Genomic DNA, 18,070 nt, shown 5'->3' with positions numbered 1-18,070 from the left:
TTTTTTTTTTCCTTTTTTCTTCTCCTTTCTCTAAAAGAAGACTGGTTGACAACACACATAATAGATTTACCTATTTGCTTTAACTTTACGACACACGTAGCACAGTTTCAAAGTTTCTGATCCAAAGTTCTGTGAAAACAAATTTATCAACTAGAGTGAATTATTAGTGGATGCAGTATTCCAAGGTTGCATAGTTCTTTAATTCTTCACCCTTTTCTGGTATGGTTAAGTTGTAGTGGGAAATGAGGTTCAGGACAATGAGATTGGGAAGCAATTATTAGTGTCACCGTGGCCCAGGGGGACAATTCCCAAAGTCTGAACCCCAAGCACAGTAGTGCTTTTACTTTTATACATAAGCAAGTTTGGGAAATAAGGTTAGGGAGTTGGTGTGATTCTATTGGAATGTACATTCTACATTTCTCATGTGGGTGCAAGCTTGTCAACCACCTACAAATTCTAACCTCATACAGCTTAGGGACTTGTATTGCACTAAGTTTAAAGGGGGAATGTTTTGACCCCATAGTTTTAATTTCTGTTTCTGCCACTGTGATCGTTATAGATACCCATTCACTACTTCAAGGCTCTATGGTTAAATGTTAGTAAGCACAGCTGCTGTGGGGTCAGCATGGAAATCCAGACTGTCAGCTCTTAAACTGCTAGAGTTTTCATTTTGCTCTACCATGATTATTAATTTGTAGCATAGTTAGAGTCATTCATCGCTCTTTCTGTTCCATTTGGGCATCATTTGTATCTTGATGTCTTAGTTGATTTTAAGCATGTGTTTAACTTTTGGCTATATTAAACCCCATGTTTCTAAAAGTCAGAGCTTTAAAAGAGATGTGGTTAGAAAAATGTTACTTCATCTCACCAGTGTATTCCCATTACAGCTGTCTTTCTTTTGTTCCATCAGAAACTCACCCATCCTATAATGATATCCATTCTTATTAGTTGCTGGTTTATCTTTGGATTTCATTCACAAAATATTCATATGAAGTCGATTTTCTTATTTAAATTTTCCAACATAAGATCAAATGGTATAACGATAATTGAAAATCAATCCATATCAGTTCATAGAAAATGTTGTCAATTATTTTGACAAGTATTTACTCCATTATATGGATATACCCAGTGTATTCAATCATCTCCTATGTTTGAACTTTTAAATTGTTTCTAATTCTCATAATTACAAAGTTGCAACAAGTAACTCTGCTAACCTTGTGCATATGCATTTTCCTATTTTTCCAGGTGGAACTTCAGAATTGAATCATACATGTGGGATTACTGGGTCAAAAATGAAAATCCTATAGATTCATTAGATATTGCCCAGTCCCTCTCCAGAAAGGAATACCACCTTGCATTGTCATCAGTTTATCTTGCATCTCATTTTCCAGAAAATGGATTTTTTTCTAGGTGCCTCACATCTTCCAACATTACAACAAAATTTGGTTTGGAGGCCTTTCCTGTTCACATTGACATCTTTCAACTGAGCAAAGCTGAGCTGTCTGAATTTACACATTATGTGATAATAATGAAACAGATTACATTTGCTTCCCTCCCCCATTTGAGAACAAGTTCCTTATTGTGAGAATAGTAGCTGAGGGACTGACCCCTCCACCATGACCTAATTGGTGCCCTGGAAACTGAGGTTGGAGATTGCCCCTCACCAGGCCTGTCCAGCACAGGAGAAATCTGCATGTGTGGCTTCTCTGCCTTTTGTCTCACTGCCTCTTCTTTAGAAACTTTTCTCATATTCAGAGATTTCCAAGAGGGAATTCTTTTTTAATATCACTTTATATTTCTTCATTTTATTTTCAGTTTTATTCTCTTAAAATACAACATCTGTAATTTTTCCAGGTGCACCTTGATTATATGAAATTAGTGATATCTGATCTCATTTGCCTTTTAGTTACAAAATCTAAGCTAAGCTATTTTCATAGCTGAAACTACGACCTGCATTTACTTCTTCTACTTTCTCTTACTGTTTCTATTAAAGCATTATAGTTAGGCATATAGTGGGGTGTGATGTAATCATATAAGCATGGAATACAATTTGTTCCACTTTAAATCCAGTACTTCCTCTGTGCCTCCCCTCTCCTTCCTCTTCCACTACTCCACTGGCCTTCAGTCTGTTTATTTGTACTTTGTAGATATACATAAGGGTGGAATTCACCCTGTTATGTTTACATACGAACATAACATATTTTGGTCAATTTCTTTCCATTGTTCCTCCCTTTTCCCATCCCTCCTCCCTCCCCCTCAATCCCCTTCCTCTACTCCTCTGATCTCCCTTTAATTGTCAGGAGATTCCTCTCCAATCTTTCCCCCCATGTTTTGCTCTAGCCTGCATATGAGAGTTAAGGAAATTTTCAAACAATAAGTTTCTTCTATTTTCCTTCAAAGCTGGTTTTGAATAAAACCTGTTTCTCACTAAGTGAACTGTGAACATTTCGGGAATAGTGAACATTGTGAAGCCCCCACCCCCACATTGGTGCCACCATCCTGTGGAGTATGTAGATTCAAATCTATCTCTGGTTTTGAAACAGACTCCATCCTAACCCAGACTTGGTCCGGGTTTCTTCCAGGCCTGTTCCTGTGGGACGCAGGCTCCCCAGTGTCTTCCTCCTCTTGCTGTGCAGAGCCTGCCATGCTCCCAGGGCTCCCTGCTGCCCACTCACTCCTTAATCTTTGCTGTGCCTCAGCATCACGGTCTTTCACTGGAGCCTGTGTCTCCAGTCTGACCTTTAGTCTATTGACTTTTGGCTCTGTTATGTTACCAGAATTTGTATTCTCTTTGTGTTAAGACCGATTCTTTATTATCTTCATGTACATCAACTGCATGTTGCTTTTAATTATTTCAGATAATAAAGATATCCTTACAAAATAATCTAATGAATCAGCATTGGTTTTCCTTTGAACTCTGTTTTGTATAGAGTGTTATATACACAACTGCTTATGCTTTCTCTTTAACCAGAGCTTGAGAATTGGATAATTTGTAAATTTCATAAAATGAAAAGGAGTGAAAAAGTCTTCCATGAATGAGGTCGGAGAAAAGGGAGATATAAAGGAAGGACAAGGAAACAATTTTATTCAGGACTTTCTCAATCTTTCCTAGGCCTGTCATTCTCAATAATCTGGAAAATCTGTAAATCTGGCTTGTGTGCTCTTAATTAGCCCACTAATAAATAGATTAATTTAATAGAGATATGACATTGTAATAAACCTATAATTTAGGGAACTTTCCAGTTTTATCTACTGGATTAGATATTGCAGACATCAACCTAAGGATCCTGAGAACCACCAGATCATCATGAACCATCCTGAGGTCACCAGACTGGTATCAACTCCACATACCTCTCATACCCACACCTTTCCAAGTTTCCTTTAAAAGAGCTGGGAACTCCACAAACTTGTTTCTCACTCTTGAGATGTCCCTGCATTCTCCCTTGAATGTGTATTCCTTGCTTTCCTAAATAAATATCTGTGCTTCTGCAACACGTGTTGGAATTCTTTTCCATCATGTCTGTCAAAGACCCTACTTGTCCTGAGCTGAGTTCCCCCTTCTCTCTGGAAATTTCTCAAACCCTCTTCCAGAGATCTCCCTTCTGATATTACCAGGCCTGACCTAGTGTTTTCTGTACTATCCCAGAGAGTCAAAATGATGATGAGAAAATATGTGTGAGCTCTTTGAGTACAGATAAATATAGACACAGGCACCCGAGTTCTCCTTCTCATCCTGTAAGCGCATTTGGCCAGCACTATACTGTTGATTACTTCTGTCCTGCTCCACTTAAAACTAGTAAGATGCCAGTCCTACCTCACTCAGGCTTCTTATCTCTTCAGGGGTAGCTAGAAAAAAGGCCACACATTATTCTATGATCAGGACCTTTTCCCACTTACAACAATTACCCTCTGGGATTGCTGGTAAGCTGATAGTCTGGTTTTTTTTGTTTGTTTGTTTGTTTTTGTTTTTGTTTTTGTTTTTGTATCATGGATGGAACCCAGGGGTAATGAGCAACATTATCAATCCTTTAAAAAATTTTTTTTAAAATTTTTTGAGACAGGGCCTCCTAAATTGCTGAAGCTAGCTTTGAATTGCAGTTCTCCTGCCTCAGTCTCCCAAGTGGCTGGGATTGTCTGTGTGTTCCACTGTGCCAGGCTTGATAATCTTTTCAGTTTGATTACATAAGGCATATCACCACATAATAGGAAATGATCAATGACTGGCTCAGAAATAGTGTCTACACAAAGATTTAAAACCTCCCAAATGATCACTGGGATAATTCCCTCTTTTGGCATATTTCAGTTTGTCTAATTTGCCTGGAGCTGTAAAAATTGCCAATAAAGCAAGATTTCATCTGAATTTCATTAGGTGATTAAGTGTCAAGATGGAAATGCCAATCTTAAATCCTTCCCAATTCCCTATGTGGGTTCTACTTTTGCTGAACCAAATTCAACACAGCAAGAGCAATGGGCTCTTAAATGACAGCTGCCTCCTGATATCACCATGATTGCAAGTGAGCTCCTATTCCACATCTGACTCAGGAGCAGCCTCTTGGGGGATGTTCATTTCAGAGAGAACCAATTCACCTCATAAACCATGTCCCACCCCTGCCCCAGTATCACCTGGAGCAAGGATCCTTTAGAGTTGGAAGAAGGCAGCTTCCAAGAGGTGAACAGTGCTGATGAGCTCCTTCCCTTCTCTTTCTCAGTTTGACCACAGTGTTTTCTCTTTCCCTGTCTCTGCCACATTGCTGTATTACCTTACCACTCCTGTAAGTAAAAAAATTCTGTGACTTTCTAGACTTTCTTCAGGAACCTGATAAGGAGACATTTAAACAAAAGGCTTTCTCTGAAAAGTACAAACACACAAGTCTAATGTGAAGGTGAAAGAACTGAAAACAAAGCAATGACTCAGCAGCCTTAGAGAAATCCCAGAAAGGATGCCTCCAATGGGAGAATTTTACATGATTTCTCTACTTGAACTTTCATTTCAAACAGGCTGAATTTGTGTGCCTCCCATCTGAAATTGGGAGTGGCTTCCTCATGCTGAGAATGGAGTCTGGCGAGAGACTGTGGCCCCCAACCCTGACAGGCACCAGAGAATCTGCATGAGAAAGGAGATTGCTCTGCAGGACTGGCTAACACAGCTCAACCAAATCTGCACATGTACATCTGCTACTGGTCTCACGCCCCTTCCCCTTTGCCTCCTCCCCTTTAAAATTTCTGCCCAACTTCAGGGATTTCATAGATGGAACATTTCAGAACAAATAAATTTCTTCTTTCTTCTTTTAAAGTTAGTTTTGAGTAAATTCTATCTTACAGCTAAGTCGACTCTGAATATGTCTGAAGCAGCAAGACTTAGAGCCTAGCCTCTTCCCTCCTGGTTGGTGTTATAGTCCCTCGAAACACAACTGGAAGAGATCTCAAAAACTGCTTGCAAGTTGGGCACTGTGGCACATGCCTGTAATCCCACTGGCTAAGGAGGCTGAGACAGGGGGATCCCAAGTTCAAAACAAGCCTGAGCAACTTAGCAAGGCCCCTTAGTAAAACCCTGTCTCAAACTGAAAAATATTAAAGAAATGGTGGGCTGGGGATGTGTTTTAGTGGTTGAGTGCCCCTGAGTTCAACCCATGGTTAATCAAACAAACCAAACAAACAAACAAACCAACAAACAATCCTGCTGGCAATAAAAAAATTAAAATGCTTCATTGGATCAGTAAAATGAGGTTCTTTGTCTCATGTTTGTTGGTCAGTGTGAGGACTGTGGGGCTTATGTGATATTTTTTATGTCCCACTGATTTGAGTATTAGACTCATTCACAATGGATCTAGGTACCTGTGCTTAGTAACTGAGAACTGCATGTGTCCTGAGGGAAATGTCCGTGTCTTAACCACCTCTGATCTGAATACTGATCCCAGGTCCTGGAACTTAGTGTTTAATACATAATAAATAAAGATGAGGATAGCTTTCTACTGCACATGTGACCCTGAAAACTGCTTTGCATAGATTATCCCATTTTATTCTTAAAACAAATACTTTTATCTTAATGTTATAGAGAAATTTGATGACTTGTTAAAATACCAGAGCTAATAAGCAGAATTTGAATCCAAGATATCTTCCTCCAAAACCCACTCTATCACACACTTCTCTAAAATACTTCTCTTTGTTGAGTGAACAATCATGTTTGCTAATCCTCAACTGCTTTTTATGCCACATTCTGTACATATATCATTGAAACTTCACTTTGCTGCTTGATGATATGAGGTATTTATTTTCCTTTTTGCCAGGAAGAAAAAGGTTCAGAAAGGAGATTAGGAATGTGTTTACCTAAAGCCACTGAACTACACCAAAATAGCAAGTCATTGAGTGAGATTCAGATTTGGAAATCCATCTGATTAAAATCAAAGTCTCTCTGTTACAGGGCGGGGCCTTTTAGGAAATAGAGGGAGCATGAAGGCCCAACTTCAAGCCGTGACTCTTGCAATCAAGTCAGAAGAATTTCAGATTTATCACTTGGGGTAACAGACATGAGTTTATTAGAAGGAATGGGAATGGGGAAAGAGGGATACTCTCAAGGGAGAGAGGGGTCCTCAAAGAGAAAAGAGGGACAGCATATGTCTTCTGTTACAAGAACCCCCCTTCCGAGGGTAACTTGTGTTCCTCTTACTGAAATGATTTGGGGCCTCCATTTCTCTTTAAGACAACTGGTTGTTTGATGAGAATTACAACATATCCTGTCCACTTGAACCAGGTAGGACTGTAGATAAGTTTTCCATGAGGGATTTTATAACAGAAAAACACATACTCATCAAGAAGTAAGTTTTCTTTTGAAAAATACAATCTCCTATATCACAAAACATTTTCTGCTATATCTTAAGTGCTGCAATTTATTGATGCTTATGTTAGGTAAGTGTTGAATACACTTTGAATATACATAGTCCATCATTACATTAATTTTCAACTACATATGTATCTTATTTTAAGGAAGATCAGATAGGAAAGTTTACTTGGTAAGATGCATTATACTTGTCTTTTTTGTTTGGATACAATCTAGGGACATTTGATGTATTTTCAGGGGTCATTGAAATTGTTTTTTCCTGGTGAACAAATAAGAATATAAAGCTTTATGAAAATAGCAGGTAGTAACTGAGTCAAATTATTAAATCATCCATGATGAATATATTTTAAATTATTTCACAGTCTCAAAACCTGTTAGGAGAGCTCAAATAAAATACCATAAACTATCTGGCAATATCTATAAAATAGATATTTATTTCTCATAGTTCTGGAATTTGGGAAGTACACGGTCAACTCGTTGGCTGATATGGTTTCTGGTGAGGGCCAACTTTCTGGTTCATGGATGTCACCATTACAGGGATGGAGCCTTCTGGGAAACTGAGACACAGCTATGCCCCAATTCTTGTGATCAGGTCTGAAAGATTTCAGACATGTCACTCAGAGTAACAGGCATGAGTTTATTAGAAGGGACAGGAAAAGGGAAAGAGCAAAGTTCTCAATGAAGAAAATGGGTTCTCTCAGAGAGGAGAGAGAGCATGTCCCTCCTCCCTCCAGTTTTGTTGGGGTTTCAGGGACGTTTCCAGAGATTTCCACCCAGATCCGTCTCCTAACTTTTGACTGACAGCCGATTGATATTCAACTTTCAAGTCTCCACTCCCATGACAACTTAGGTCACTCTGGCCCATGATAACTGCTTCTAATTGGAACCTGTCCTCATAGACTTTATAATCAGGGGAAATTATCCTTATCTCTCTGAATTCTGGGTTCAGATCAGCAAAATGGTAACAAAAGTCCCCCCTTCAGGTAATTTCTTTTTTTCTGATCAGAATTATTTGAAGTCTGCATTTATCCTGCACATAGCAGGTAGTTTTCTGAGGAATGTAACATATCCTGGCCACCTAAGTCAGGAAAGGCTGCAGATAAATTGCTTCTTAGAAAAGAAAGCATGTGGGGTCAGCACAGTGGGCTGGTTCATAGAATTCTTCCCTTAACCTCATGATCCACCACTCCCATTTGTATGCCCCTCTTTAGTGCCTTCTAACTCTTTCCTCATTTAATAGAAGGTGTTCAACCTGAGGGCTGCAAAAACCCAGCATACTGTTTGCTGATGTCAAAGAAAGAACTTGGAGGATTCAACAGAGTGATTTGGACATTTATTACTCATACCTTCCCTTGGCTACATAAAGCTGGGATAAAATAAATAGATTTTTGCACTGTGCTTGCAAACAGGGGAATATACAAAGGACAGGCTGCATGTCCAATGTGCAGGGGGACTTCTTCAGATGTTTAGAATACATGGTATTACTTCACACCCAAGCTCACGCTGCTCTGATCCCTATCTCAAGATTGAAATAAGGGAAGTGGCATTTCCCTTCCTACCTTCCCTAACACATCACTGGGAGTCCTGACTCTTCAGAAACAACAAACTCTAATGCTGACTTGTGTTCATCACAACACTCCATCCCTTTAGTACCTCCAGGGACCCTTCATGTTCCTCACTTTTTTATATCACACCCTATCCTCCACAAAGCCCTCAGAAGAGGATTCTAGGGACACACTGCATCTATATGAAGAGCAAGAACTGCTCAGTGGGCATGATAGAGTAATTAAAATTGCACAGAAGACATGTCACCATGTCCGAGGAAGGGAAATTAGCCATCTGTAGAACAGATCAATTGAAAGGCATAGATGCTATGGATTTGTTTAGATACTTGTGTTAAAGCATGACTGATATTGTGTTCATCATCAGGTATATCCACACAGCAGTCTGTCCCCAAGACTGCAGATACTCTGCTTTGAGCAGCTATCAATGTATATAATAGCCATCCTATTTTGGAACACCACCTTCTATCACTGGAGTAGTGTCTTCAATTAATAAGGTTATGACATATTTAGTCTGATGGAGAGCTTGAGCAGTGTGGGAGGCTAAAGACAAGACCTGAATTTCCACATCCATCATCACAGCTTGAGGAGAAAGTAGAGCTAACAGAATGACCAGGAGACACAGCATTACCTTGTGGGATGCACATTTGACTATCTCAATGACTGGACGTCTGTGGTAAGAGAGGTAAAACTCAGGCTGGTTATAAATTCATTCCATGTCCTATCCAATGATAAGGTAGTAAGGCCATCCACAGGGCACACACATCCACACGCACCACATGCAGGAGGAAACCCCATGAGCAACACAGTGATAACAAAGGACATCTGTTGAATTCACTGAGTTCTTGCACAGAAGGTCAGGCATAGAGCTCATAGTCGTGTTATCATGAACATATTGGGTGACACAACAGAAAGCTCTCTTTCTAACTTGCCATGATCTTCATGGCCATTAATCAGACACTGGTGAAGGATATGGGGGAAGTGTATAAAAGACAACAAACACTTGTAGAGTGAGAAAGTTGAGACCAGGTGGGACACCATCCTCTGAAGGAGGTACAGTCACCCAAAGCTAGCTCAGAAATTTATTATATAAGCTTATCACCAATATTTTTTTCTGTGAGAAATTTCTTCAAAGCAGGCAGACTTGAAGGGCAAAGCAATTATAATCACCTACTTGAGCTCATAATTCTTTACCCCTGGCAGCTGGTGTCTGAACTCAGGGTTAAGACTGATAGTCCTGTGGCTTGCACAGAACCTCTTTAAGCAAGACATCACCATAGCAATTGGGCAAATTGACCTTCACATTTACACAGGAAGTTCCAATATCAGGCACAGCTTCTTGCTGCAAGACTGCCACATCTATTTCCTACCACTCCAATACTTGACAGGATTCTATTGGAATAGAGGATCTGACACTTGACACGGTTCTGTTGATCATCCTCCCTCTTGGGGGTCATAGGTGTGGCATATCTCCATGTGTAGTTGCTTTTTAATATTAATAATCAATATATCATTAGAAACGTATTGAAAAAACATTGGGGAAACATATACTGTATTGGGACACAAAATACTACATAATAAAAATTTAGTAGTAATACATAGATAAAATATATGAAAATAAACAATTGTAGCTATGCTAGAGTTAAAAGGAACCCGTGATTGCTTTAGTATAATAATTTCTAAATATAGATGGATAAAGAGGCATTCCTCTGAGCTTGGATGCGGTGTTTAGCCTTTGTTGCTTTCCTAGTTTTAATAGTTGATTCTAGAGATACTTTACATAATAAAAATATTGAGGATAGTCATAAATATAATATGCATTTTCCCTAATTCTTTGAGAATCAAAATAAGATTACAGTCTGCCATAATATAAAATAGAATAGACTAAATATTAACTATAAGTTGATTTCTTCGCCCTTTGTTAATAATAGTAAAAACTTTTCACTGTTAAACACTGGAGTTCATGGTGGGGGTGGTTTCTCAGAAAATCTAGTGGCGTGTTTCTTCTGAAGGTTGAAGGTTGGCAGATCATGGTGCCCTCAATTTAACTGGGAGACAAGATTGTTTTAATTTAGCTGGGCAACAAGGTTGTTGTAATCTAGCTGGGAAATAAGGTTGTTTTCGTCTGGGCTGTCATACAGAGGGAATGTGTACTTTGAGAAGAAGCATAGATTGTACTTTTGAAGATTTTCTTATTTTAAAAACCATAAAATGACATAATATTACTAAAAATATGTATAATCATTATAAAAATATGTATAAAAAGGCTGGCAGAAAAATAAAGACAGAGATTCAGTCTCAAAACACTTGGAGTCTCTGTCTGCTGTTTCTCCACTGTGCCAATGTCTCCCATCCACCTTGGACCCCTGTCTGCTGCTAGGGCTGGACCCTGGCACAAAATAGTCAGAGACCATGAGCCAAATCATTGCTCCCCACAGTAACTTACCCTGAATTGCTACCTGTCATGAAAGTTTACTCCATATTTAATTATACCCAGATTCTCAAGAAATAGTGTCCTTCTAATAAAAAAAAAAAAAATCTTTTGTTTAGTGTAATTATTTAATGGTCATTTCAGTGGTTGGGCATTTTCAATGCAGTTCTTTTTTTTTTTAATTATCAGATTTTATTTAGCATGCCAATACAATTTATCCTGGTAATAAATTAATATGTACAGTTATAAAAATATTTGGTGCTATCTAAGAAAAATGTTTCTGAATGTATAAAGTATACGAAGAATCCTTTCAACAGCCAACTTAATTTTCAAACTCAGAAGTGTGGTTAACATCAAGTCACTGATGAAAACTGGAGTTCCCATTACCTGTAATTCATGATTCAGACAGTTTCGAGTTTATAAAGGTTTTAATTACCCATTCCATTCCAGTTAGCTCCCACACCTGAAATGACAACTGACAGTTGAAAACCTTCTGACCCCCATCTCCTATACCTGTACAGGCGAGGGATCACCTGCCTGGCTGGCCTCAGACTCTAACCAGAGACTGGGTTAAATCGGTTCACAGAGGTGCTCCACAAACGTCTGTGGGGTTAAATAAGGCACAAGCATCACTCAGAACTCCAGTCACACCTGAAAAAGCTTGGTTTTACTTTCTGCTTAGTATAGGATTAATTCCTGGTATGTTCTTTTTCAAACTTAACACAGTTGCTTTAAAACAAAAATCATTCTATTATTGCAGTGTATCAACTATCACTGACTGCCAAAGCTGTTTATATTTTTTTCTCCTGGGATGTTTGAACTTGGGCAGCTTTTCTTCCTGTTCTATGCTCACAGTAGACCTACATCAAGGCTGTCTATTCCTCAGCAGCAGAGAAAGTTTATATGTTAGCACCATCTATGATGAGCAGGGGACAGTTCATTTCTCTTTGCAGGTCACTGCCACCAGAATCAACCTGTACCCTACTCTGTTCATCTGAGCAGTCACTTTGCTTTTCAAAGAGTGTGGATTATTTCTGGACTGACAGTGTTCCAAAGAGACAATGAGATTTCTCATGGTATCACGAATACACCATATAATGTACCAATTACATCTAGCATACAATTTTGATTTATTATGTCTCAACCTAATGTTTACATATAGCCATGCTGCTGCAGGATTAAAAAAAAAAAAAGTCCACTTGTTTTAATTTAAACTTCCAAGGAGTGTGTAGTTCATTGATCAATCGTGTAGAACACTGATACTCTAGTATGCTTTTCTATTACAGGAGCCACCCAAAACAACTTGCCAGTTATCAGTTCATTTTCATATATGCAGTAAAGTTGTGTTTATAATGGAAATTACCCAATTTTCTCCTGATTCTAATTTCTTGCTATTCTCAGCACTCTAGCAAAGGAAGACCAGTAGTCTATCTTCATATATTTCTCTTCTCCATGGCAACATTTCTCTGTAGGAGTGCATGTTTGGTTTCGTTGCATGCTATAGAGGCTTATTAGATGTGTCCATACAGATGTATTTACTCAGAACAGGCCTCCCATTTTCAAGTTCATTCTCCATTGTAGATGCTTTACTTTTTAGTAGTGACACGATACTGTGATAGGCTAAAAGCACTGGCACCAGTCACAGAGACTTGGCATCAACCCCTCTATGAACTACAATTTCATTAGTTTTATCAGAAAATAAACAAAAATCCAGATACAAAAATATTTTCTCTGATCTGGTAAAATAATTAAAGCATTCATTTACTAAGTTGGCACATTTAACTCCTCTCATTAACAACTTTACTTCCTTTTTTTTTTTTAACCTTGTCATGATTTTTAAGGAACATTAGGAATCACCACTTCTTTGACCATTTCACTTTAGACTTTTCTTCCTTATTCCCTAACTTGTAGTGATGGAGAAACTGTAGCCCATCTTTTCTCTTTACTAAAACTCTGTGCATGAAGTGTAACACAAATGACATGCTAAACAGAACATGAACATTCTAATAATGGCAAGACTGGAGAGATTGGCTTGGTGAGGGAATCTGGAGTGCAGTAATGATGAAGCAATGGATTTTCTTTAAGTTAAAATAATAAAGCTGATTCAAATTTCAAAGAAAGGGCTAATTTTAACCATCTTAGAAACTAATTAAAATATAATCTCATTTTAACTAAGAAATCCTAATGACCGAGGTAGTTGATGCTGTTATCAGATACAGAATTAGGTTCAAGGTATAAAAATGATAACAAAGGGAAAGAAAGCACTGATTTAAAATTATCTTTCTTTAAATTCAGGTGGATAATTAAGAATGCTTCCAATTCAATGTTCTAAACATGAGCTCTGGGTATGACATGTCTGGGGCTCACTTCTCTATTTGAAGATGAACTCAGCAGTTGGTGAAAAAATCCACATGAAAACAGAATGGCAAACCACAAAACAGCTGTCCCCTTGAAAAAAATCAGTTACTCTGCCTTTGATATTTCCATCTGGGTTCATTTTTAACTGTTCAGGATGTGGATTCCTAAAGGTTTCTTCAGCATTTTACTAATTCTTTGTTGGTTGAAGGGGCTGGGACTGTTTCTCCACACATAAACTGATCTTTTTCATAAATCACTTTTATAATGAGAGAGCAGCTAGGACAGATTGCCACATCTTCCCCATTCTCCAAATCTTCCTTGGTGATGGAAAAGTTATCCCCACACGGGCAGGGGTAGAAATATGTTTCGGAGTCCTCATCATATTGGAAGTCCTCGATCTCCACCTCATTGTGAAACACCGCCATGGTCGTCGGGGCCGGCAAAACACTGCCCCTCCATCTAATTTTCTCTCCAGTTCTTTTTCAGTCCACTCTTTTCTGTCTTATTTGCAGGTTGGGCAACCTAGGGAATTTTTGCTGCAGTGCAGGAAGTTCTGAGAAAATCCAACAACCAGTCAGTTGGCATCAGTCCTGAACCTCCATTGCCCAGGCAAATAATAGCATACACATTGTTAATCCAAGGAGAATGTGAGAAATGTTTATAGGCACCAATAATGGAAAGTCAGCTCCATGAGGCAGTGTGCAGGTTACTTCAAGGTCTTGTGTTAGTAGTCTGCAATAGACTTGCCTGTGCAACTCTTCCAGACCAATCTATATGCTTGAACTTTGGGAGTATAGAAAGAATAAGACACTTTTGGGACTTACCTGCCATAAAGTGATATTAAGTGCTCCTCAGGTGATGAGAGTAACCACCTGTACTTGTGAGGGCCAGGCTCCTAGACTTACAAGCTTTACTTGTAAATTTAGAGAAGTTCCCTCCCACAGGGGATCACCAAAATGAACCATCAGGAACTGATTTGTTCAGTACCTGGCCAGCTAATGCTTCTGGTATAGAATGTGATGTCTTGAGGAGCTGGCAACAATAAATTGTCACTATTGCTCCTGGCCAGTTTGAGAATATGTTCAGTGGAAGTGTCCTTTTTCTGTAATCTTAAGTTCTATGGGCATGTTAACATACGAATGATTGCAGGATGCTCATGTCTGGCCCTCATACAGGCATAAATGTCCTGAGTGCCTCAGGCATGCAATTCAAATCAACCAATAAAATAGAATTATTTTCAGCCTCCAAGACTTGTTTCAGCAATCATTGGTTCTATCATTTAATCCAGTTCCTATTTGATTATATGTCAGGTGGAAAATCTGTAATATGTCCTGTTCTTGAGTCCACTGTGTGTCATGACCTGCAAAATGGGTTACCTGTGGTGTGCCATTCACAGCACACAGTTAGACCAGCTCCTTAACAATGGCCCTTTGATCAGCTCTTTTTTCTGGGGGAAGTTTCGAAGTAAGCCTGTAAGGTATCCACACAAGTCACAGCATATTTATCTCCCTTTAATGATGGGAAAGGGCCAATGTAGTCTATCAGACATCATTGCAGAGGGTCACCTAGTCTGATATGCTCCCTGGTGGCATTAGTCATTGCCAGGTAGTACTGAGAGCAGGCAAGACAGTTTGGGAATGCAGCAACATCAGACATTTTATGAGCAGTCTCCAGCATGTCACAACTGTCCACAGTCTTTCATCCTGCATGGTTTAATCTACAATGTAGACTGTCATGTCCTGCATGACCATTAATTCAGAAACTGGTGAGGGCTGGTGGGGAATTAAGAAATCACACAAACATTTAGAGAGAAAAGTGGGAACAGGTGGGAAAATTCCCTGGGGTTGATAGGAGTGGTTCATAGCTATCTCCACATGTTTATTATACAGGTTTTATCATCAAAAGGTTATTTGTGAAAAAGTTTCTGTAAGAATAGGCTTGAAGTTCACAGTGCCAACAAATCAATATGGTTATCTTACTATGCTCAGAATCCTCTTTCCCAAGGGGCCAATGTCTGCATCTCAAGATTAGTTTTGATATCTTCAGGATTTTGTCTAGAGATATCAAGGGCTTGTGTCAATACAGCAACTGGGAAATATTAACCCTATATTTACATACAGGAAAATCCCAGTGCAAGTGTACCACAACCCCAAGGCAATCAGATACATTGATTCAAATCACAGCTCTTCACAGTAGCCAAGTGGCAATTTCCCCTGCTAGGTCCTCCTCTAGCCATTTTATTTGATGAGTTCATCAGCTCTCCATTGCCTAGAAATTGGAGAGGGTAAAGGGCAGTCACATGACACAATGTGACAGCTTTGGTTTGGACATAATTCCAAAAGTCTCCCTATAGCTCTTTTCCCTGCAGTCATCTGAGATTAATCGTGCACTGTTGTTGCCTTTGAGACAATCACATTGTAAATTCTCTGAATATGGTCCAAGTGTCCCTGCAGATGGTTAATGGCCCACTGTGGTGAGTAATAACCATCCATACTGCTCACAACTCAGCCCATTGGCTGCTGTGTGCTTGCCCTTCATCATTCCACAGAGTTTCAGTCACATAAGAATTGAATAAAATAGCGAGATCAGTGGGCTGTCTTATGTGTGATTCAGTATGTCATTTTTTAAGAGAAGTAAAGAGGTATCTGTTTCCTTTCATGAACATGACATACAGTAAGGCAGTCCTAGAAGCTCACTGCAGTTTTACTTGTTTTGAGGGACTGGAGCTGCTACTCACTTTCCTCACTCCACAGTTGCTTTGGATCTAATTTTAAGGCTAGAAAACCTGCCTCAGAACCTCTCTGAGTCCCCCCTGGGTGAGACTTTGCTTCATGGAGGGCTTTCAATGGGATGCAGGCAGCTTGGTTGCATGCTGTTACTTCCTCCCTCTAAGGGACATATGCTTGTGTGACAGAATGTAATGTGAGAGTGAGGAGGCCAGAAGGGGACCCTGCAACTGTCTCCTCAGCTTTTCCTGCTTATTTATGTTATTTCCAGTGCCCTTAGACAGAGGTCTGCTCAGTTTTTTTGTTTGTTTGTTTGTTTGTTTGCATTTCTAAAACATTCCCATGCCTAATTTCAACTCCAACACAGAAAAGTTGCCTGAAGACACCAATTTATTTGGGATTGTTCAGATTCATTCCAACAGATGAGAAGGTGGCACTAGCAAGGAGGACTGTAGACACTATCTGAGAAAAATCCACAAGGGATTTTAGAAATAGCCAAATACCATGTAGAGGAGTGGGTCTGCACTTGTCTTCCTACAAAATTGTTAAGAAGTTGTTTGAAATAGATCTGTTATACCATCAAAAATTCAGCAAGTACTTTATTTTCAAGTATGTGAGGGTCCTTCTGCTTAGGAGCTCATTTTAACCCAAACAATGAAAACTTATGACTAGGCTTTAAACCAGGTGGATGGAGATATTTTTTTATTCATCTTCATTATTTTTTTTTTCACATCTCTTCTGACCCATATCTGATATACAAATAGCTATAATCATTCACCAACATTTCCTTGTTAAGGGTTTCACTTTCCATTGCTGGTCATGCGTGTTGGCGAGAGAAGATGGGCACCAGAGCTTCTGCCTGCCCCCTCACTGCCCTTCCCCAGCCCAATGTGCAGTGCTCAGGGTGTTCCTGAGAGAGAGCAGCAATCCCTTGGGGACTGACTCAGCAGCAGGCCTTCTGTTGCCAGTGGAAGAAGCCTCTGTGTATGCTTTGGTTGCCAAAACTCAAAGGAGACTGAAGATTACTTTAAGACCCTAAAGAAAGCACAGGTGTACCCTTAGGACTTTAGTGGAAGAAAGAAATAAGCAGAAGTCACAATGTTGCTATCTTGAGACTTTGTGGACAATATGTAGATTCCTCTGACAGCCTATGGGTGTCCTTTTCAGTGAGATTTTAATCTTCATATAAAATGCCTGATTTTATTTCAGCAGAACTAGGCTGAACTGATAGAAGGACTATGGCAGAAGTGAGGAGTCCAGGATTATGGCACTTTGTTTCCTATGTCAAACATCATACGTTTGCTAGCAACTAAAGCAGTGACTTCATTCCTGGGTTGTTACTCTGAGTAAGAAGCTTGAGGGACTCAGGGAACATGGGATGTGGAGTCCTGCAGAGATAATAGGCAGCAGTTTCACATCATTGTATAAGTTCCCTCTGTTTCAGTAAGTTCCTTCAGCACTAGTTCCTCCAATTTTGTCCTTTATTTTGAGCGCCCTAGAAACTGAGAAATATGGTGAGGACATGGTCAACTGGGACCCTACTGAAGGGCATCTCATGTGTTTAAACAGTTCACACCTAGTATTGGTGTGGTGGGCTTTGTACTTGGAACTAAGGATCACGTGATGAAGACCAAGTACCTGAGATCAAGAGGTGGTGGACAGAAGCACATAGGCATTTCAAATTTCACAATTATGAAGATAGATATATATATAGACATAGATATAGATATAGATATAGATATAGATATGAAGAGATCTATGGTGGGAGTGACACATGGCACAATGTCAGCACAGAGGAGGGACATCCCATCGTGTCTCAGTAAGTCAGAGATAGGAGGCATGGAATAACATAGGTTGGCAATAAAGAATATACAGGGAGGAAGTTAGACTGATGAAGAAGCCTGGTGTACATGTAAAGGACCAGAGTCAAGAGAATATGCCTACCTTGTAGAATCACAAGGAGTTCATTCTGGCTGTATGTCTGAAGCACTGAAGACCTGAAAAGAATTTCTAAAATATTGAATTGACCCTAGTGAATGAATTTCATTCTTTATTAATGTGGGGCAGAATTTGGAGACCATTCAAGTCCAGATGTGAGGAGATTTCCATCTGACCATACACTGGGGAATTGATGTTAAGGCCTTATTGAAAGTTC

General features: G+C 39.4%; 1 protein-coding gene across 2 annotated transcripts; it reads right to left on the bottom strand.

Moving 5' to 3' along the window:
* Nucleotides 1-13,365: 13,365 nt before the first annotated feature.
* LOC124965631 (DPH3 homolog) lies at nucleotides 13,366-13,614 on the bottom strand. Of its 2 annotated transcripts, XM_047526714.1 has the most exons (2): nucleotides 13,511-13,614; nucleotides 13,366-13,435 (listed from the first exon to the last, which is right to left on the bottom strand). In XM_047526714.1, the coding sequence occupies exons 1-2, from the start codon at nucleotides 13,612-13,614 to the stop codon at nucleotides 13,366-13,368; spliced, it is 174 nt and encodes a 57-aa protein (XP_047382670.1). The 2 variants fall into 2 exon arrangements, with proteins under 2 accessions (XP_047382670.1, XP_047382660.1); XM_047526704.1 differs by having other exon boundaries at nucleotides 13,366-13,614.
* Between the last annotated feature and the right edge of the window lie 4,456 nt (nucleotides 13,615-18,070).

Source organism: Sciurus carolinensis, chromosome 1 (assembly GCF_902686445.1).
Source record: "Sciurus carolinensis chromosome 1, mSciCar1.2, whole genome shotgun sequence".
Taxonomy (NCBI): domain Eukaryota; kingdom Metazoa; phylum Chordata; class Mammalia; order Rodentia; family Sciuridae; genus Sciurus; species Sciurus carolinensis.
The sequence above is the reverse complement of the archived record's forward strand: the minus strand, read 5'-3'. Positions and strand labels throughout refer to the sequence as shown.

Bases quoted from the DNA above. Each gene is read 5' to 3' on its own strand.
- LOC124965631 (XM_047526704.1), bottom strand. From the start codon at position 13,614: ATGGCGGTGTTTCACAATGAGGTGGAGATCGAGGACTTCCAATATGAT.